We start from the raw sequence: 23,278 nt of genomic DNA, 5'->3' as shown, positions 1-23,278 counted from the left end.
AAAATATTGGAGGAAACTTAAAAAGTAACTTTACAATAACAATGGGTGAGTTGTTGATCATTTGTGGGGAAGCGAAATGCACGTCTAAAATTTTAACAATATAAAAATATCACTGACTAAAACTTGAGACGACATATCAATTATAAGAATAAATATACAACTTACGGGGACGTCCCCGATGAATCGTGACCCTTTTCTTTATTTTTGGATGGTAATTCGATTTTATCATGAATTACTAGTTCTATGCCAATCGAAATTTCAAAAAATGGATAATAATATGTCATAAGTTGTGTATAGATTTAAAAAAAAAATAGATCCAAGGATTTTTAAAAAATTGCAATCCTTGTGTTTCCATGGATTTAGTTTCTGTTTTTCAATTCTGTGTTGATATGAGATTCTACTACGTTTTTACGAGATAGTTTGAGTTTGTAAATTTCTGGCAAAGAAGATGAACCCATTGGTTACTGTTAATGAATGAGTTTTATCTTCTTTCAATCGTGACCCTTCAACAGCAAAATGTCACGACCAAATTTCCACCCTGAAACTCGAGCCGAGACCGGTACTAGGGAATGGGAATGGGAATGGGAATGGTTGTTCCGAAACCCGTAGCAAGCGTAAAACCTCTATAAATTTTTCGCAATTATAAATCTAGATCGTACCTCGCATACGACTTGTTTTCAGAAAACACCGTTAAAATATTCTTCTGTTTAATGTAGAAACAATTATTGAAAGTATTCATAAGCGAAATCACGTTTTTCAGAAATGCTGGTTGAATAACCTTAGTTATTCTAACCCACGCCAAATTCTGAAAACTTGTGCGGTGGTCCAGGGACTTAGCTCACATTGCCTTGCATCACAGGCAGCCCTGACTCACAAGCAGCCCTGACTCAAACCACGCATCCGAATAATATATTTAATAAAATATATCGAACACTTTCCGTTTCAAAGCATTATATCAAACATATTAAAAATTTGCATAGCATGCAAACAAACGTAAGACCGGCAGAAATATAAACAGTGTCTTTGCATATCAAAGACACAAAGACTGCCTAACCGCAGAGGGACACAATTAATTACCATATGCCAAGTACCTAGCCACCTAGTAGAGATAGACAAATCAGGTTCCTATCAGAGTATATCAACAGAGAAACCCTGACGTGGCCACTGGCATAGCACTCTTATATACACTACTGCAGCATTTAAGAGTTTAAAGTGTTATTTACATATTAACAATGAAAAGCTTCCCTGACAAAGAAAGTTGGAAGCTCGAACAGATCCGATAGCTAGGTACCTGAGATGATGAACAACGACGGAGTCAGAAATATAAATATTTCCGAGTGAGTAAATAAGTTTACAATTAAATACCAAAATCGCGTATAGTTAAAACATCGGTATATAAAAATATTATCAGTCCTCGATCCAAATAAAACTCTAGTCCTGTTACGTTATGATACTATCATATATAGTGGATATGCTAAGATCTTGTTTAATACAGGATAAGCTGTATATAAAAGTATCACAACCATCTTAACTCTGTATAGGGTTGTTGGGCTGGAACCATACGTCACTGCCACCTCAGGACTACATGTTAGGTTTAAGCCGCTTTGCAAGCATTTGGCTTCAAAACCTAATCTCTAACATATATACTTATATAACCTAATATTTTATCCCTAAAATTTCCGGGTTATTACAAAATAATAGCAATTATTGTCTTCTTAATTTATGTGTAAAAGAGATATGTCCTTTCTTAAATGGGACAGAGAGAGTAGTATATCAGAAGAAAACATAAGTGAAATACTATGAGGAGGAACAAACGCCCACTGATGTCTGGCTAGCATAGAAATAGATGACCTAACTAAAGTTTGAGCCACTATATTTGCATCACGCCTAATAAAACATAATTGCAAGCTAACAAAGTTTTGCTTAAAAGACAGACAGTCCTAAATGATCATACCAGTAATAGAATTATCAAGAAAGACAAAATTCAGACTATTAATAATTGATACAATATCAGATTCGATGATCACTCGACACCAATTCTTTGTCTCCACCCAACTAAGAGCTTCACGGGTGGTAAGAACCTCAGAAATTTTTTGATCAAGGAGTCCTGGAGTAGTGCCTGAGCTAGCACCTAAAAATGTCCCTCATGATTTCTAACCACCCATACCAAGCCCGTACAGTTACATGGTTCGAACGTAGTAGCATCATAATTAATCTTAACAGTCTCAATGAAAAGTGGATTCTGACTAGGATGTGGCTGCATTGAGTGCACTCCTATATTATTAGTTGTCCTCGTATAGTAAACTTGAGCTTGAGTCCATTCATATCTCATGGATTCACATAACTGCAACATGGAATCAAAAGAAAGGTTTGTTACCTAAACAAACAAGACCATTTATGATTTTCCAAATTCCCCAACATGTAAAAAAAATATAAGGATTCGTTGGTCTTGGTCTAGGGTAAGGAACGCGAGCTGGAGCCAATCTCTGAAGTTCCCTGATGTGAAAACAGCCATAGACATACGTCGACATAACCAGCATTCGTGTGCAAATGGACATTGTAAAAAAAGATGTTCAATCGACTCTGGCGCTTTTTCACAAAGCAGACAAACATCTTCAATCGGAACATAACGTTTAACCAACATGAAACATACATAACGTTTAACCAACATGAAACATACACATGGTCTCCAAATTAGATGACGCATTTTAAAAGGAACTCGAACTTGCCAGTTTTGATTCCAGATAGGGGTGGAAATGCCTTGGGCAAATTCTACAAGATGAATACAAGCTGACTTTACTAAAAACACCTCTCTAGTATCAAGTTTCCACATCCAAATATCATTCAAATGTTGCATACTAAAGGGAATAGAAAGGATGTAGTCTCCATCACGGGTGTTAAAATAAGAATAAAAAAATGAAACATTCCAATTCTTGCCATTTTAACTTTGAAGATCGTTAACTTTTATTTCCTTCATGCCTGATGCAGAAATAGTGGTGATAAAAGGGTTCACATCAAGCAACCAAGGACCATGAAAAATTGTTTTGTCAATGCCAGCTCCAACACGGCGGACACTTTCATTTCTAATCAGTGATTGAGTAGCCACGATATCTTTCCAAACATAACTTGGAGAAGATCCAAGTTGGGCACCAATGAACAAACATTGTTAAAAATATATTGCCTTAAAAATCTGCGGATAATGTGTCTTAGTGACAAAGGAGTCTTCATCCCTGCTTACCTAAGAAAGCAATGTCGAACTCAGGTATACGATAAAAAACCAAACCTCATGCGCATTTACCATGGAAAATTTATCCCATGAGAACTAATGCAAGCCATGTTTAAGCATCATTTCTAGCTCGGCACATGTATTTAGTGGAAGCAAATACACACTTGTAGCATAGTTAGGAAGCGCATGTGCCTTAATTTTCAACAAAATTTTCTTACCAGCTTTTGAAAGCATACGCCGATTCCAGCCCTTTAACTTCTTTTGCTAAACTTGTAGAGGATATTACAGAGTGAAATCGGTCGAAGATCACCCATAACTTCTAATTGTGACTTCTTGGGCATTAGCACTATATTTGTATCATTTAGACCAGCCGACATAACACATTAAGTAATGATTTATTGACATGCATGAGTAATATCACGTACAAAATTCATTATTAAGTCCTTGTACTATTATTTTTATTTTAGTTAATCCCTATCAAAAAAATTGCATTTAAATTTTCCTTGTACCACTATTTAATTGCGAATAATTTTATAAAAATAAGTTTAAATAGTTTTATAAAATTTTAAATTACTTTAAAAGCCCCTACTTTGAATTAACCATATTTAAATATACATGTTGATATAATCCATATTTAATTTGTTTAAATAAAAAAACTAAACGCACAGTTTTGTATAAATAATGTTCATCTTATTTAAAATAATTAAATTAAAATATGGATCGAATAATTAATTGTGTATCACCCATAATTGACCTACTAAATTAAACGATTTATATATTATAACACACTTATTAATTTTCATATTATATGCGTGCAATTATATTATCACATCTAGATTTTGTAATCGAATTGGTTTGTAAATCGAAGTAGGGGTTTGTAAATCGAAGTAGGGGTTTTTAAAATCGTTGTTTGGGTTTACAATCGAAGTTAGAGTTTGTGATTCACAATGTGGATTTTAATTTGAAGTCGGGGTTTATAAAATTATTCGCAATTAAATAGTGATACAATGAATAATTAAATGCAAAAAAATTGATTATGACTAATCAAAATAAGAAGTAATAATACAAGGACTTAAGAATGAGTTTCGTACGTAAAATTAGCGTCGTTAAACACGTTTGTGCACACTCTCTAACGAAAGGACCACATAAATGTAAAATTAATAGTACAAGGATTACTTAAATGCAAAAAATTTGACAGGGACTAACTAAAATAAAAAGGAGGGTTAATTGCATATAAAATCATGACCCTTGCACCAAGTTTTAAAAATAACATTACCTTTATAACGTGTCAATTATAGACACCACCTTTCATTTTTTTTCAATTTCATCATGGACATATTTTTTGGTGAAATTTTGTTGACTTGGACAGCTGATGGGTCTGCCACGTGTCATGTCACGTCAGCAAAAATGCCACTAAAAATTACCGATATTATTTTTGAAAAAAAATGAAAGATGGTGTCTATAATTGACACGTTTCAAAGGTTATGTTATTTTTAAAACTTGGTGCAAAGTTCATGATTTTATATGTAATTAACCCTAAAAAGTAATAGTACACTAAACTTTAGAATGGGTTTGGCCTATCAACTGCACCATTTAGAGAAACGGCCATAAAGTTCATTTCCTTTTTGCCAAATTTATTTGATCAAATATTATGTAATCCTTTTTATACTCGATAAACCATTAGAAACATGCTATTCTTTTGGAATTTTCGGAAGTAAAAATCAAATTTGTAATTTAGATAATGTTCAAAACTTTTACTATATATAATCGTTAAAAACATTATTAGTTTTTTCATATTTTTGTGTTTCCATTTCCATGCAATCCAATTATGTCCTTCCTTACAAGAGAATTGTGCTAAGCAACCCATTGGCAGTCTCATCAACAGAGGTGATCAGAAAGACAGAAACAATGATGCAGTGATCTTTTATCCATATCTAGCATTGCCATACAAGAGTGAATGTTCGTAGAAAATCTGTAATGACTATTGTTAATGGCGTAGATTGAGTAACCAAAATTACGACATTTACTTATTGCGGTTAAAACTAGCAGAAAACTTGGTGTTAACCTCGATTATAAATAGTCGAGTCATTTGTGTTAAATAAGGGCCGCCTCCTAAAATTCTCGATATCGCAAAAAAAGAGGATAGGATAAAGAATGGATGTGATAGAAAATTTGATGGCAAACCAGGATCCTGTTGCAAATTCCTATGACTATTGTATGAGAGGCTAGTAGTGTCCGGAAAAATGTTAAGTCGGTGGCTGCCATGTCCCTGGCCTGTAAGTTGAACCAGATCCTGAAGGTTCTGAAGACCTGAAAAAAGAAGTCATGTTGTTATGGGGAATAATAGCACTTCTTGTTTTCTTTAAAACAGTTCATTATAGCATTGGACAATAACTAATTATGCATTTCTCAGGAAGCTAACAATATTTGCACTCCAATACTTCAGTATTGCAAAATAATGTTTGCAAATGATACGTTGCAGCCTGAGATCAATAGTATATCGTGTTAGTTTTTATGCATGCAAATTCTTACGATGGCAGAGGATCTTCTTCTGCATTTTCAGGCTCTCTATCTCTTTTCCTGCAAAATACCAATTCATCTTGAATAACCTTATCCTCAATTCAACAAGAAGGAACTACCAATTCTATCTGAGAATAAGAAACAACTGACACGAGCACACGGGCATAACCACAAATGTATAGATAGAAACAGTACATAGTCCCGGACAACATCGAATATAATACTATATCAAATGAGTCATCGTGTTTTATTTTTTTAAGTTACACACTCAAACATTAGAGAGATTTTTAGTCATTCATCCTTTCATTCGCTATATTTATCTTGAAACGAAGGAACAAGAAAATTAAGCGACAGTATTGACTACATCAGCTGCCTAACAAAAATAAAACCACCACAGGCTTCAAGCTAGTTCGAAAACAGAGAGGGATTTATGCTTAACTAGTAGATACATGATCTCTTAATTATGTCAAAGCAAGTAAACACACTTCAAATCTATCAAACACAAAAAACTAGACAAAATTGAGCTGAGATGACTGACCTTGCTCTGTCTGTTGCTTTTGATTCTTCCTTGAACTTGAGACCTATGAGAACAAAAAAAAATAAAGCTGATCTTTCAGCAGAATACTTATTAAGCGAATCTACTGCGGAACCATAGCAATGAGATAATTTTTCAAGCAATTTTATCATGTTCAAGTGCCCGTGCCATTGCTTGACCATATTTATCATTCAAACTCACTAATACTGCAATTCACATTTATGCTTGCAGAATATAAAAGTTAATGTAAAGCACATGTTGGTGCGGTATACTGATATAGAATTTAAACTTTTGCAAGTCTCTTTGATGCAATGAAATTTTTTATAGGTTTCAAAATTCATTTCAATACATGTATTGCAGCAAATTATTCAAATACCTTTTGAATCACTGGGAAACTGTTGAATGAAACTTTTCAAGTCTGGACCTCCAACTTTACCTATACATACGGGAAATAAGTATCACATTTTACCAAACCATAATAAAGCAGTTAAAAAGCATATCTTTTGGTTAGCAGCTGACCAGTGCTACTGACTTTGCGAGAACCACCTTCTCTAGCTCTCCTTTCCTCTTCTTCTTTCTTGCGAACTTAACAAAGTGACATAAATGAATATAATGAGCAGTGACTCATATCGATGCCTTTCAATAAGATTTTATAAAAGAACATATAGAACTGAAGACCTTGGAATTGAGGTTAACTAAGACACTACCAAGCTTAGTGTGCCTAGATATAGGGATAAACTCCTGTACACATTATTGGCCAATGTTTTTGCAAATATAAACTTAATATATTTTGCATTCACTAATGCAAAAAAGCTCTCTAAAATGATTTAAACATTATACATCATATCACAGAAATGTCCATATATGATGTGTCATCAAGAAGAAACATTGGAGGTATTGAAACAAAAACAAGAGTCCAGTGAAAATAAATACATACGAGCTATGTTTTGTCTTACAAGCTCACGTCTTGCTTCAAGTTCAATCATTTCCTGAAAGTAGAATAAAAAATAATGTGAACCATCAGAATAAAAACAAATACATGAGGATGCACACATCGAATTTATTCACATTCAAAACTCAAACTTTCATTCATAACATGGAAATGCTAAAACAAAAAGCATAGACACAGACAAATACAATTGCATCAGCTATGAAGGGGGGTTCTTCTTATATTAACTGGTTTTGTGCGTATAAGTCCAAATAAACGGTCCATGAAAAGAGACAGGGATGGTGTTTCTAAAATACCTCAGGAGTAGGAGCCTTTTTACGCTGCCCATTCAACCAGCAAATCCATTCAACTACAGCAGTCAAATTATGAGCACCATTAGTATATAAAACAGATCTCACGTGCATACAACAAAACATTATAGTCAAGTCGGCCTAATTTTTTTCTAAGTTCAACGACAATTCATAATGTGATATGCTTGGACTAAGGTAAATGTAGAGTATATCAGAAAAATCGCAATTTGCTCCATCAAGACACCAGTGATTACAAGTTCAAAATGCGCTATGCGAAGAAACTGAAATATATTAAACACGAAAAACACGGATTATCTTGAACAGCTTACCTGGAATGGAGGTTGGATCATCCTCGACCCCTTTGAAGACTACCCATCTTTTCTCTTTCACTATAATAAGTTAAAAATCTGAACTGTAAGACCAAAAATAGACAAACTTCTCTATTCTATAACACAACAAGTAAAATTGCACTATAATAATCCATAAACAATACATCTCAGAGTGTGACCAAACTCATCTTGAAGCTTTAAAGCAACAACTCCATACTATAATCTGAGCTATTAAATCAGTTAAAAAATGAAACTTCATCTCATTTTATTCATATAAACACACTGAATTGTATCAAACTACATTAAATTTAACATTAAATTAATGAACACAGCCCAAATTTAATTTTGAAAGAAAAGGAGAGAGACCCACTTACTGATACCATCAATCTCTTCTGTTCTTGTGAAATAGCGGTTCCCTGCTTTGTCTTGACCCACATGATTTCGGGTTTTAAAGAATTCGGAAACCCTTCTAAATATCTTTGACATCTTCTTTACTCTAATTCTTTCATTAATTCAGTTGACACCCATTATTACAGAAACTGCAGGAAATGAAACTGATCCGATTTGATGGTCGTGTTTTTGTAATCGTACTGGATTTCTTTTAATCGGTTAATTCGAACGGGTCGGGTTTCAACTGACCCGGGTTGTCTGACTGCCATTGTGATTATGTGAGATTAAACATTTTCAAAACAATTAGGCATTGTTAATGTATTTTTCTTCTTTACTTAGTTCACTTCACAAATTAGTGCAAATGTCTAAACAAACAAACATAGCGCAAATCAGTGTTTTAAAAATCGGACCGGGCGAGGGTAATTAAGCCGGTAATTGAACTATTGGTCAACCGAATAATGAGAATTAGCGACAAATCTAATATTTGTTGCTATTCTATATTTTTTTATTTCGAAAAATTTCACCCAAACGGTGGCACTGATTAAACCGAAAATCAACAGCCTTACCGGTTTGTTTGCTTGTTCGGCTTCTAAAACACTGACGCAAATATCTTTAATATTTAAACTACTAATATAAAATATTATATAGCTAATTTAAATTTAAAATAAAAGGTTATGACATGTTTGGTTATAAACTACCAAACAAAAAAATTATATCAAATTACTATTGTTATTTTGATTTTTAAATAAAAATATTTTCAAATAAAATAAAATAAAATAAATATAAAACGTGGAAAGTAGGAGTGCAATTGAGACTGTTTTCTATGGATCGGAAAAAGGAAATAGTCAATATTTTATCTCAACGAATAGCAAGAAAAGGGGGACTTCAATCTTAAAATTTGATCTCTCGTCACGTTAGCACTATTTTTATGTCTCGTACACTTAACTTTATTTCGTAGAATTGTTGAGGTAGTGCGAATCATGTAGGAAAGCAAATATGTTTCTGTTTTTTTTTTCTTGCATAGCTTAGCAATTTGAAACAAAACAAGAGTATACGAATGACTTCATGGTTAGAAAAATAAGGCCTTATTTGGATTTCGGTTATTGTTTTTTTGGATTCGCTTGATTCCTCCGGTGATTTGGCATGTATTTGGAACTATACTTTAATCTCCCCTATTATAATTTTTGGTTTCGCTTGAATCCTCTAGAGGGTTGGCATGTTTCAAGAGATTTTGATTGGTTATTTAATTCAATTCATTTTACTCTTTTCAATGCCCCTAACTATCATATCGCGAGATTTGCCATTTGGACGAATTTAATGCTAGAGTTTTCTTGCGATAGATTGTGCATTCTTTATGGGGACTTCAATGAGATTTTCAATCCTATGAAAAAAACTACGAACATATTTTCATTTTTCATCGTCAGTGCTTGAATTTTATAGCTTCATTAATTCTGCAGGTTTATTTGAGGTTTCGCTTCACGAGCACTTTTTTACGTGGCAAAACAGAATTTCCAAGTCAAAAATTGACAAATGCTTTATAACTCCTTCTTCTTTCAACATTTGGCTAAATATTCATTTGAAACATTAGCTCGTTCTTTCTCATATCATGTTTTTCTTATCTTCTCCTCTCATAGCCAGGTTGATTGGGGCCCTCGTCCTTCCCGTTCTATAAATGCGTGGTGGTTTTATAGAGAGTTTTCTTCTTTCGTTGAGGTCTCTTGGTGATCTCTTTATGCTCACTATTCCATGGCCATTAAGCTTCGTGAGCTTCCAGAATTAATCAAATCTTGGAATACCACTATGTTTGGTGATTTGAACAACATTATGGAAAATTTCCATCAGCGTGTAACTGATATTGAAGTCATTTCTGACTCTAGAATTTTAACAGAAGACGATCAGTCATCTCTTTCAACATTTCAGACTAAGCATTTAGTTGTTTCCAAGTAGCTCGAGTCGTTGCGACTTCATAAATCTCGCCTAAAATGGAGTTTAATGGGCGATAAGAACACTTCCGTTTTCCATACAACTGCTTCTATTCACGCGAAGAACAATTATATTGCCAAAACATTTGTGGATAAGATTAGCTATTATTTACCTGATGATATTAAGAAAAGTATCGACTTTTACTATCATAATCTTTTCATTTAGAACAGATCAGTCAAATTTAGGCTCAACGCTTTAGCTTCCAAGCATCTTAACTCTGACCAAACAGCTGGCCTCATGTCTTTATTCAACTCGGGCGAGATATTTTCTACTTTAATGACCTATGACGATAAAAAAGCCTCGGGACCCGACGACTTCAATAGTTGTTTCTATAAACGGGCTTGGATGTTTTTAAAATATGATTTCCTGCACTTGCTCCTAATTTCCACCATCTTGGGTACTTTTTGAAAGAGTTTAACACTGCTTCCTTTATTTTATTACCAAAATTCAAAAAGGCTAATAACATTAAAAGATTTCCATCTTATCAGTCTCATCAACGGGATTTTTAAAGTGCTTTTGAAGCTTTAGGCAAATCGATTGGCTCCTCTTTTACCTGCCATTACTTTTAAAAATCAGTTTGGATTCATCAAAGTAGAGCTGGCCATAGGCCGGGTCAGCCCATGAACCGGCCCGTTCAAACCCGGTCTGGAACCGGTCAAATCCGGAAACGGACTAAAACCGGCCCGGAACCGTAGAAAGGGCGGTTCCAGGCCGATTCCAAATATGTTGAACCGTGAACCGGCGGTTTCGGGTTGAAACCGACAGTTCAAGGGTCGACCCGTTGATAACAAATATATATTATATCGTTATCATATAATGTATTTATTTTTGCAATAACATATATGTTATATATGTTTTTGTTAAATTTTTTGTTAATATTTTATTTTCAAACAAAAAATTATTTTATTGTAATATTATCTCAGTGAGTTATTTTATTTTTAAATTACATTTTTTAGTAATTAAATTTTAATTTTATTTTCAACTTTTTCTAAACCATCCTAAACCGGAACCGAAACCGTCATGGAACCGTCTCTTAGACTGTTCCGGGCCGGTTCCACTTTTCTTGAACCGCGATCCGGCAGTTTTGAACCGGAACCGTCGGGTTATGAACTATGGCTACCTCTACATCGAAGGTCGTAACATTCATGACTGCCATTCCATTGCATGTGAAATTATGCATCTCTCCCTTAGAGGAAAAGATCATAATTTTATTATCAAACTTGTTTTGTATAAGGCGTTTGATAGCGTTTCTTGGAATCTTATCTTGTAAATTATGGGTAAAATGTGTTTTGACGTGAAAATGGCTCCAGTGGATTTCTTCTTTATTTAGCTCATCTCAGTTATATGTTCTTATTAATGGGAGTCCTTCATGCAATTTTTTTATGGAAAAGGGTGTGCGTCAATGTGATCCTCTTTCTCCGATTTTCTTTGTCATTGCGGATGAAGGATTTAAAATTCTTATAGGCAAAGCTAAAACCTTGAGTTTTTTTGAAGATATTTTTATCGACGGTTACCATCATTCCATTTCTCTATTGCAGTTTGCGAATGATACACTTTTATTTCTCCCGAGTAATACAGATATGGTTAGGAACTTACTCGTAAATTTTTGTTGTTTTTAGATCATCTCTGGTCTTTGTATCAATTTTCAAATGAGTGATATCATCGGTTTAAATGTGGATGGTGATAGTATTAATAAAGCTGCAGGTATTCTTAAGTGAATTTCAAGGTAAGAGTTTCATGAATAAGTTAGGTTATTCAACTCCAAACTGCTTGATTCCTGTCTCTATATATACTTAAAAATGTTATCTAAAAATCTTAAAGTTGATAGTTTGATTAAGTTTGTAATTGGTTATATTCAATTTATTCTATAGCTTTATATGTCTTAACAGTTTGAACCTTGTTTATGAGAAATTGTAAAAATTGTTGCACAAACCTTGGATCGATCAAATTATTTTTGGAAATGATTCTCGACTCATATATGTACATTTCTACCAAATAATTTTCTTTAATTAAGTTTCTACTGAATTATTAGAGGATTTATGTTATAACTATAAGACATAATTGGTGTCATGTTCGTAATCATGCATAATTCATATGGAATCAAGTCTAAATATTTATGTTTTTTCTTTTATTCTTTTATATCGTCATTATTTGTTCCTCGTCATACTGAAATATATGTGTTCTTGTGTAATAAAATAAACTTTAAATCTCGTGTGTATAAGTGTGTTTGTTTTTTTATGTTTTGAAAACGCACAGAAAATTTATTTTTCTCCTTCTGCAGATTGAATAATCGATTATATAAATATATTTATAATTTAATTAAATAAATAAATGTACACATGTCATCTTAAACAAGTTGACATTGACATGTTTATTAACGTGTTTATACTTATTGTATCGAGTAACCCAAGCAATATATGTGTCATGTTTATGTTTCACATTTCAAGTATAATTATTAATTACGTCGAATTTGTATTTAAACTGATAGTATTTTGTACTTAGACAGACACAATACTTTCAGGTTGTTTTCTTAACCGTCGTCTTTGATGTTTGAGCATTTTATCACTGATACCCTAAAATTTATTTCAGTGTGTAAACCCCTCGAGTTATGCTTTGACAATCAGCAAAATTCTTTCCATCTAAATTCCGAGTCATGCCGTTAACTGACGCTTCTGTGGCGCTTAAAAAATAACCCCACGACACGTCATCAAAACACCTTAAATATACAAAATACTCAAAATAACCTAAAAATAAAAATAAAACTCTAAAAAATAAACCTCAAACTATTTACCAACTGCCACCACTCTTAATCCCAGCTACCCCCAACTCATGTCAATGTTGCTCCAACCAGGCCTCCTCACCCTTACTGATAGCCGCCTCCACCCCTGACCGTCTCCTTAGACGAACGATTTGTTCGTTTGAGGAGATCGCTGGGAGTGGGTGACTTGGGTTATTAGTTTTAGAAGTTTAAGGATATGTTAGGTATTTTAATTTTTTAGAGTGTTTTGATGACGTGTCAAATGATGTGTCATGTACTTTCATTTTCATTTTTATTTTGTAGGAGCCACATCTTTGAAATTAACAGCGTCAACCAAAAATTGGACGGAAAGATTTTTACTGATCGTTAACTGAAACTCACGAGATTTATCGGCCGAAAATGAAATTTAAGGACGTTAGTGATGAAAGGGTTAAATGTTAGTGATGACGGGTGAATATAAGCCATATTTTCATGACCCACAAACATGACTTGCTAGGTCTAGCCTTTGTTGATGAATAAGATGAAAAAGGGGCTAAAGGGTAAACTAGATAAAATTACAAGGACTAGAAAGGTAAATAAGAGGCAAGAAAACAAAAATGGTAAGGCGGTATTTGATACAAAGATCCCGCCCATTCTATTTCCTTTAAAAAAACAAGTCACCATGGAACCAAAAAACCCTATCTACAACCCTCCTTTTTCCCTCCCACATTTTCCCGCCCCCCAAACACTCTTCTTCTTAAAACCCTAATCATTTTCCCCAATTTCCTCTCTTCCAGTCACTTCCCACTCTTCAATTCTCGCCATCAGCAATGAAACCCACTTCAAGATCCTCCCTCGCAAGAGCAAGAAACACCGACTGCTTCCAAAGATATTTAAAACCAGGAGCTTTGGCCCAACTCAGAAACTCCAAGATCAGCGCCAGATCTCCCAAACCCATCAATTTTATCTCCTTAATTCACCACCCAGTTGAAGAATCTCATCATCAGATGTCCATGGATGACCAAGTTGTTGTTCCGAATTTCTTGGTCAGCAGCAAGATCTATGGCGGCGGTTTTAAAAGAAAAAAGCTTATGGCGGCTAGAAGATCTGTTTTCTTTCTGAATTTGGAGTCGAATAATAATAATGACGGGTCTTCAATTGTTGTGTATAATAATGATGCTCTTGTTGCTCATTGATTGTAACTGTTTGATTAGATATTGATCTACTGTACTGTAGATTTGATTTGTAATTTCGTATACAGTTGAGTAATTGGGATTATAGTGTAATAAATTATACTCGTTAGTTACAAATTATATTGAATATGTTTCCGTTTATGTTGATCTGATTAAGTTTTATGATTACGTAAATTTCTACAGAGTTCATTGCTGCCAGATTTTCATCATCAAACGTTTTTCAGTGGAATTCATTTACATATACAGGTAAAATCTTTACAATTTTTTATTATGATGGGGAGTTTTAAATTAAGAGTAACTGAGTGAGTTTAATAAGTGTTGATAGCAGAATTATCTTGATGGTTGCTTCATCAATTAGACTCTAATTGAATGCAAGTGAAATTAGAACACTCTAGTTGCTTTGTTTAGACAATTTCTTTCATAATGTGGACATGGTTAGACCTTTTACGAGGTAATGATTTGTCGAGTTGAGTTTTGAGCTTTTGTACATTGGAATCGAGTGGGATTAGAGTTGAACAGTTTTCGACTCGACTGGACTTGATGATTACACTTCTGTGTTTTCCGATCCTTATTGTAATGAATTGATTGTTCCTTAATGGTTTTTTACTGCAACAAATCATAAGTTTGATGTGTCCTGGCAATAAATGGAATGCTATGTTTGTTGGACGATCGTCCATGGTTTTCAGACATGATTCACTACTACTTGAGGGGTAAGTAGCATGAACACTTCATAAGGTTAACATTTTGGAAATATATTGGTAACTTGGCGTTGCAGACACAGAACTTCATTTTAACATAGGAAAACTTAAGATAATATACCATTTTGCCGTCTACATGTTCAAGTGTTTTCTTTCCTTGTATCTATGTCCGTGCTACATAGTTGAGGCACTTCATAGTAGTGGCGCCGGCTTATAGATTTGCTCTCCTATCTAACTGATGTTTTTATAAAGTTTGATGAGCCTAGTTGAGTTGCTGTACACTAATCTTGAAGATTAAGTTTGTAAGCATTGCGCTTCTCTTTGTTGAATCATTGGAAATGAAGTTCTTTTTGAACTGATTTATTTTCTACTTTTGCTGAAATAAATTGCCATTTATCAGTTTACCTTAAATTCAAGAGTAGTCAGTATCGCCGTGAAATGCTCTGGTCGTGTAGGACAGAGGTTATAGTATAGACTATAGAGAAGGGAAGTTTATTTTCACCGTAATCTCTATAATGACCATTAACTCTGCGGTTAGCTTTTCCTCTCATTAATGATTTCTATTGCAATTATGATTTTTTTAATAAAAAATATTATGCAGAGTTTTTCTTTATCTTTTGAGTGGGGTTGACAATTCATGTTACCTTGCTATGAACGTGTCGTATATTTATTTAAATATTTTTTCAATATATATATGACCTGTTTAACAAATTGTGTCAAAATATCTAATCTAAATACGGCATTTTTATTAAACAGGTTAACTCGTGTCAAATTGTCTAATCAGTTCATTAAAAAATTTCATAACTGCTCTCATGTTCAACCAGTTTAATATATTTATTAATAATCTGTTTAACTCATTTAACAATTTCTTAATCAAATTAGTATAATCAAACAAATGATGTCCAAAATAATTATAAATTTTAATAAAGCAAATAATAGTTAATGGATTATATGTTTTATAAGTATTGATCATGTACAATAATTAAACTAATTAATAAATAGATTTAAATCATGTTTTAATGTATGTTAAACGGGTGAGACGGATTTAACCTATTTAACTGTGTTATAATTGTGTTGATCATATTTATGATCCGTACCCATATGAAGTCAACCCAAATTCTCTAAATAATATTAACCTAAACTTGATGTCGAATTTGTTACTAAATATAACATCTTCCATGTAATTTTATTTAATACTCCATTATTTTTAATGTAAATGCTAAAAGATAACATAATTAATTATTATAACATTTACCTTATTGATTTTATGTATTGTTATCTTCATCATCTTATAATTAAGGTTGTAGATTTATCCACATTTGACATCATGCAAATTTATCGAGTAGCCTTTTCTCGTTTATTGCTAATTAATTATTTAACTAAAGTTTTGTAGTTATTAAATAATTAATTATAAATTAATATTTATTTAATTATTAAAAGTGTAGTGGGAAATTTGAATAAAATACCACAACAATTTCCAGCCCCATTAGATTCATTTGTTGGTGCATTAAAAATATTGAGTTATCTAAAGTTGGTTATAGGAAGAATAATTAAGTGGATCTTTTTTCTTATCTGTGATGATGAGGCAGCCATAAGAGGCGCTCTGTGACTCTGTGTGATTCTAGAGAATTGTTTTCTCTTTTGCAATAGCTCATGCTGTAGACTAGACATGATAGTTCAATGTAATTTGTCGCAGATTTGGATTGAATCTGCTTCATCTCGTGTGGTTAATATGCTAAAGACTTGGTTCCTTAGCGTATTAGACCATCTTGGCGCAAAAAATTAGAAAGAATTATTCGATAATTATGAGTTTAAAAAAAGTAGCTAACTGTAAGAATGTAACTCTTTGAAAAGTAAGCATGATCATGACGAAATTAATTGGGACCAACATGTCGCTCACTCATAAAAAGACGACTTAAATGTCATCTAAGATATCAGTCTCAACATGTATAATTGAGGTGGTCACTAATCTATAAGCACAATTCATAATATGACACATTTTGTTTAAAAAATTGTTATACATTTGATGCTATAAACAGGAATCTTATCTATTTAAATGTATTATTGGTAATTAATGTAGTACAACTATAGAATTAATTTTTTTTTTGATAATAATTTGTTAAAAATTAAAAAAATTCTATCATATATGGTTGTTGACATGCAGTAGATTGACATGAAGTAATAGTTGTGTGAGGTAAACTCTTTCCGTGAATAGGTCCTTCGTTCCGTCTTTCTACGAATAAACTCATAATATGAGTTGATATTATAGACGAGTAGATTTTTGGACTTCTTTAGCTGTCTTTAAAAAATACTAAAGTTTAAGGACCAAAGTTGAAAAACTGAAAAATCATGAAAACCTAAAACCGCAAATTAGCCGGATAGAAAAAGGAAAGAAAAGAGCTAGGGGGCAATTAGTGAAAATTGGTGCAAGTATAGGGAGAACAGTTGAACATTACCCAGTCCTATTTCTTCCGATTCAATGTTCGCCGGTGCAACCATGATCATGGGTTATAAGAAGATTGGCACGTGAGCATCTCTTAGCCGGGCGGATCAGTCGAGTTCTGCTGTCCAATTTTCTTTTCAATTTTACCACCAACTAAACTTCAATTGCAAGCTCAATCAGAACTCAGAAGCCAGTCATTAATCCAAATCACAAGTTTTTTTTCTTTCACCCACAACAGAAAAGATTCTCTCTTTGATCTCTGCAAAACCCTAATTTTACTAGGGTTTTGCAGAAATTTTATTTGTTTGCTAGCTTAACACCTTATACAATAATTCCCATCAGCAAAAACCATGTCTTCTTTCAATCTAAACATGTGGGTCAATCCAAAAACTTCAAAGCTTCAAGCTTTTCCTCACCCTCTTCAACTCCAAGCAAACCCATTTCGCCAATTAATCCAAATTTCCTATCTCAATAACAGAACTAAGAACAACACTTTATCTCAGATTACAGTTCAATGCGGTCTACGTGAGCTAAGAGAACGTATTCGTACAGTCAAAAGCACTCAAAAGATCACTGAGGCAATGAAGCTGGTTGCAGCTGCCAAGATTAGAAAAGCTCAAGAAGCTGTTATTAATGGTAGACCCTTTGCTCAATCACTTATTGAAATGCTTTATCATATTAATGAACAGCTTCAGTTAGAGGATGTTGATGTTCCTTTAACTAATATTAGGCCGGTAAAGAAGGTGGCTTTAGTTGTTATTACTGGTGATAGAGGTCTTTGTGGTGGGTTCAATAATGCTGTGTTGAAAAAAGCCGAGATTAGAATGATGGAATTGAAAAAAATGGGGTTGGATTTTTTTGTTATTAGTGTTGGGAAGAAGGGTAATGCTTATTTTAAGAGAAGGCCGAGTGTTTGTGTTGATAAGTTTATCGAGGGGGATAGTTTTCCAACTTCGAAAGAGGCTCAACTGATTGCTGATGAAGTATTTTCGTTGTTTGTTAGTGAAGACGTTGATAAGGTTGAGTTGGTGTATACTAAGTTTGTTTCTTTGGTGAAGTCTGACCCTGTAATTTGTACATTGTTGCCATTGTCGCCTAGAGGAGGAGTTCCTGATGTGAATGGGAACTGTGTTGATGCTGCAGATGATGAGTTTTTTAGGTTGACGAGTAAGGAGGGAAAGTTGGCTGTTGAGAGGGAGGGTGTGAAGGCAAAGAAGGATGGTATTATGCCTCTTATGGAGTTTGAGCAAGACCCGGCTCAAATTCTTGATGCTATGATGCCTCTTTATTTAAACAGTCAGATTTTGAGGGCGTTACAGGAGTCGCTGGCTAGTGAGCTTGCAGCAAGGATGAATGCCATGAGTAATGCCACAGATAATGCAGTTGATTTGCATAAGAATTTGTCTATGGTATACAATCGAGAACGGCAAACGAAAATTACAGGAGAGATATTGGAGATTGTTGCTGGAGCTGAGGCACTAAGAGAGAGAGATTAATTTTAGGTCCCATGTTTTTACTCTGTGCTGTGCTCGTCTCTCCTAGTCTTTTTGGTAAGGATTTTGTGATTAACATCAGAAATATGTGACAACAGCTTTTCATCTTTTTGAACAAATTTTTCTGTAACCATAGCCTTAGTCCGTATTCATACTCTAATGCCAATTTAAAAAAAGAGCAAGATTTAACCTTCAGAATCATTCTTTATCAATTAGGGCCTATCAAGTTCTATTTCAGAATCTAGTAAGAATCATTATCCTCTTCCTCTTAATTGCATGAAAATTATGATGCTTATATTGCTCAATGCATAAAATGATTGATTATGTAGAATAGCTCTCATGTTTCTGAGTTTTCTAGTAAATATTATGCTGTTGATCGTAGCATCTGCTTCTATTGAAGCACTTGATTTATTAGTGTTGTTAGACCGATAAACAAAAGGTACATGGATCTTCAGTTAATATTTGTGTTTGACGTGAGTTGCTATCTGCAAAACAGTTCTGCTAAACTTAGTTATTTTTTTGGCCTTTTGTTATACTCTCTCACTATAATTTGAGAGATTAACTTGGGAAGTTGTAAAGTTTGAACAGAGATTAATTAATACTTTAGTCGCTTATTCTTGAGAGTGTTACTAGTATTTCATATCTTATTTATCTGTTTAGGTAAGATTTATTTGTTATTTTTTCAGTGCCCATATTCGCTACTTGGTTCCGTGCATTATATGCTAAACAGGGAAAAAACCCCAAAGAAATGAAGTTTGCGAACTTGGCGATTGTCATTATCTCAGTGTCACCATTAATTCTCTGGTTGCAGCAACAGATTGGCAAGAAGTGTGCTGCTTAACTAAATCTCTGTATCAGATATTTTCTTACGTATAGCTGCAATTTAAACCTAAGTATCATAAATTTCTGTAGATACTACCTTGTTTATATATATCCATGCAGAGTAAGTGCACAATTATGTACTTATTGTTCTTCGAACATGTATCAAACTGCAATAGTTTACTGATTTCCTTTGGTGTTCAGCCATATCATATCCTTGTCTTTGCTTTCTAGTCATTTGTAACTTTTATCAAACAGCTAAAAATTGGCGATCAGACAAACCTGTAGATTGCGGTCATATTCATTACCGTAATAGAGCTTAACCAGATTGGTTAGGCCTCTTTTTTCATACGTAACTATCTAATCTCAATTTCAAAACAACGAACTGTTCATAGTCGTTCTGCTCTGGAGTTAATTTTGTGCATATTTCTCTAATTAATTAACTATACCCTCATTTCTTTAATTTCCTTGCATGCAACTAAAATTTTACGCAATTAGTTATTATAGATAATAATGATAAAATTACACGACATGAACAGTTTGTGCCCGCAGGCTGCAGAATGTAAATGTGCTCAATTTTTGCTAGATATTTTACATAATCGTTTATTGGTCAATGTAGAGGTTCGGAGATAGCTGCCCTTTTGTCCAGAATCAAACATGAAGAACCAACTTATCAGTGGTCCCTAATTCAGAAGGCTCCCTCCTCACATGGCGACGAAATGATGTCTGTAAGTATGTGATTATTTATGGAGTTCTAAGTTATCATTGGAGCTCTTCCTCCATATTGTTTGGATTTGGTGAGCATTATGTATAGGGGTGCAAAAAAAAAAGAACCGAACCGAATAACCAAATCGAACCTGCAAATCTGATTCACCATCGTTTTGTTTGCTATTACATTTTTTGATATTTCAGTTCGGTTTGGGAAGTAAAGAACTTTCAGTTCGATTTTGGTTTAAACAAAACTGAAAAGCTAATCGAATCAGTTCTGTTTAGATTTGAAAAATTCAAAATTCCATATCGAACTGATTGCGACCAAATAAGCAGAATACAGTGTATGGAATCTGCTGTTGCTACTTTTGGATGGTACTTGCCACATCCTGGGATGTGTCCTGTGTTCTTTGGTAAAACACATTTTAGAATTCTTGCACTTTTCCACTTTTTGACATTGAATCCCTACACTTCTATTTGTCAACGTTGAGTCCCTACACTTTTGGTTTTATAGACATTAGGTCCATCCGTTACTGAAATGAGGGCATGTATTTCACGTGCCGTCAGTGCGAGTGAGATTAATTTTTTACTTTGATTTTGAATAAATTTAGTCCATGCACTTCTATTTTTATAGACATAAAGTTTTTAAATTGTTTTTTTTTCCAACATGAATTGACACCGCTAATAATTTTGTGATGGAGCTCAATGTCTATAAAATTTAAATTAAAGGTGTAATGTTGACAAATAGAACCGAAGAGATCCGATGCAAAAAATAGAACAAGTACAGGGATCCAATAATGTATTATGACGTATTCTTTTGACAATTAGACATTAGATTACACATCAAGCATGTGATGTGAATAATGTATAGCACTAATTTGATTGATTTGCTCGTGATGAATCTGCTAACTGATCTATTTAATGTATAGAACGAGATGAAAAAAATATGAGACAAAGTTTGTTTGCTGAATTGTCATTGTCCCTTTAGCATCAAACTTCATTTGCTTGTCTGGCTTCTTCATCACAAACAACTGAATAACTTTTTTCTTTATCTGTTTTTTAGTTTAGGTTCATTTCCTTTTTTTTGGAAATATATTCTATCTATAGAAAGCAATAATCACAAAATAAATGTGATTTCATATCATATAAAGCTAAATTATCTTGTTAGACAAAAGAATCACATAGGCCCCTTTAGAAAAACTCTATTTATCTAATGGAAGTTATTTACAAATGAATTCTATCGTTTCGAATGAACGAACGAATTCAAATTATAGGACTGAAATGAATTTTGGATATTTATATTTGGAATATTATAGAACTCGATTCTTTTAACTTTATTTCTACCTTAATCTTCTGATTAGTTTTCTAAGAATTAGAAACTATACAAAAATGGATTTTATACAAATAAACTTTATTTATAGTAAAAGTAACCAACTACTCTAATTTTATAATGTAAATTTATTATATACTATATTATAAAAATTAATAATATTAAAGTTGCTAATACTATAGTTAATATATATAAAGAATAATTCATTGTTAATGTTAAAAAAGTTAATACTATAACTATAATTGAAACCTATTGTTGTAGATATTGTTATGGCTAGGTATGAAAAAGATTAAAAAAAATAAAGAAGAGAAAGTGAGAAGAAAAGTGACGACAATGAGAATAAAAAAGGTGGGAGAAAGGGAATAAAAAATTCTTAAAAAATGATATCAATTTAGTCAAAATACATCTGTTAGCTTTGATAGGATTTGCAAATTTTCAGATTATAACTAAGTTGAATTCTTGAATATTATATTACTTCATTCGTTTGTAGCAAATATAAAATCTGAAATAGCAAAGGTAAAAAGTGTTAAAATGTGTAGTGCCTCATGAATTTTGAATTTTTAAAAATATTCTGTTTTGAAAACGTATTAAAAAGACAAAAAAATTATGTTTACATCATATAAGTTTTTTTACTTTTTGACGCATTTTCAGAACGTTACGGTCGTTTTGAAAATTCGAAATACATAAGGTGCTTATAAGATGCGAACTATACATTAGGGTCGTTTCGGAACCTTCTCCCAACTGCCAAACATAATTTTGAAAAATTTATTTGTTCGCACGTTTTTTACAACATAGCTACTAATGGAATTAAAACTCTAATATATTTAATGATAGTGCTATAATAAAATTGATAGACATTAAAATTCTAACATATAAGAATTTTTCTGTGATATAAATAAAATTGTGGACCGAACAGTGAGAAGACCCTACAGCAGCACACTTGACGGCTGCAATTTAGCTTATGTGGCATACATACGACAATCATGAATGTAGTCAAATTCCTTAAAATGCCAAAGGAAAAAAAAGTACAACAAAGAAAACAAAAGTACTGAATTGATATTTTACCATATCTTTTCTATGGTAGCAAAGAAGCCAAGTTCAAAAAAGTGATTTTGCCCAAGAAATATTTTGATTGGCTGATCATAAATACTGATAAAAAAAATAAAAGTTTGTATTTCTTGTGGTCAAATTTAATTTAATTTGAGTGATTTGATGACCAAATACTGTGGATGACGGCTAACCAATTGCTGCATGTGGGTCACATTTACTATTAAGATAACATTTAGAATAATTTCTTTTAAGAATTTAATTTCACTATCAATCAAGGTCAATTTTGTACTTACATTGATTATTTTCTCCTCCTTTTGTTTAGCTTATGAAATTACTTTTCTTTAAAGAAGAAGAAAAACCATATGTATAAAATTTATTTCTAAATAATATTTGAAATAAGTTTATATGTTTAATATTTAAAATTATTTCACTTAAAATACAATAAATTGAATGTTTTATTTAGTGTAATTCTACTTAATCAAATATTTTATTTTATTAAAAATATTACTTAGTATGAAACATAGTTTTTATTATTTCAGAAAATTCCTCACACTAAAATTATTTGAAAATTTCTATTTTTAAATA

General features: G+C 32.8%; 3 protein-coding genes across 6 annotated transcripts; 2 read left to right on the top strand and 1 right to left on the bottom strand.

Moving 5' to 3' along the window:
- Window positions 1–5,128: 5,128 nt before the first annotated feature.
- Window positions 5,129–8,533, bottom strand: LOC126669434 (uncharacterized). Of its 3 annotated transcripts, none has more exons than XM_050362898.2 (9): window positions 8,220–8,532; window positions 7,850–7,909; window positions 7,527–7,579; window positions 7,219–7,270; window positions 6,801–6,866; window positions 6,658–6,717; window positions 6,285–6,327; window positions 5,759–5,806; window positions 5,129–5,536 (listed from the first exon to the last, which is right to left on the bottom strand). In XM_050362898.2, the coding sequence occupies exons 1-9, from the start codon at window positions 8,284–8,286 to the stop codon at window positions 5,473–5,475; spliced, it is 513 nt and encodes a 170-aa protein (XP_050218855.1). In that variant the 5' UTR covers window positions 8,287–8,532; the 3' UTR covers window positions 5,129–5,472. The 3 variants fall into 3 exon arrangements, with proteins under 3 accessions (XP_050218855.1, XP_050218854.1, XP_055960561.1); XM_050362897.2 differs by having other exon boundaries at window positions 8,224–8,529; XM_056104586.1 differs by lacking the exon at window positions 5,759–5,806 and having other exon boundaries at window positions 8,224–8,533.
- Window positions 8,534–13,608: 5,075 nt separating this feature from the next.
- On the top strand, window positions 13,609–14,293 carry LOC126669435 (uncharacterized). Its single transcript, XM_050362899.2, has one exon. It carries the CDS (start codon window positions 13,790–13,792, stop codon window positions 14,153–14,155), a length of 366 nt encoding a protein of 121 aa, XP_050218856.1. The 5' UTR covers window positions 13,609–13,789; the 3' UTR covers window positions 14,156–14,293.
- Window positions 14,294–17,325: 3,032 nt separating this feature from the next.
- On the top strand, window positions 17,326–21,283 carry LOC126669433 (ATP synthase gamma chain, chloroplastic-like). 2 transcript variants are annotated; one of them, XM_050362896.2, is made up of 2 exons: window positions 17,326–18,843; window positions 20,225–21,283. In XM_050362896.2, exon 1 carries the CDS (start codon window positions 17,644–17,646, stop codon window positions 18,787–18,789), a length of 1,146 nt encoding a protein of 381 aa, XP_050218853.1. In that variant the 5' UTR covers window positions 17,326–17,643; the 3' UTR covers window positions 18,790–18,843; window positions 20,225–21,283. The 2 variants fall into 2 exon arrangements, with proteins under 2 accessions (XP_050218853.1, XP_050218852.1); XM_050362895.2 differs by lacking the exon at window positions 20,225–21,283 and adding an exon at window positions 19,473–19,817 and having other exon boundaries at window positions 17,327–18,843.
- Window positions 21,284–23,278: the final 1,995 nt, after the last annotated feature.

The sequence above is a fragment of the Mercurialis annua genome, linkage group LG2 (genome assembly GCF_937616625.2).
Source record: "Mercurialis annua linkage group LG2, ddMerAnnu1.2, whole genome shotgun sequence".
In the NCBI taxonomy this organism is placed as follows: Eukaryota; Viridiplantae; Streptophyta; class Magnoliopsida; order Malpighiales; family Euphorbiaceae; genus Mercurialis; species Mercurialis annua.
Note: the sequence above shows the minus strand (reverse complement) of the source record. Positions and strands in the feature narration are given on the sequence as shown.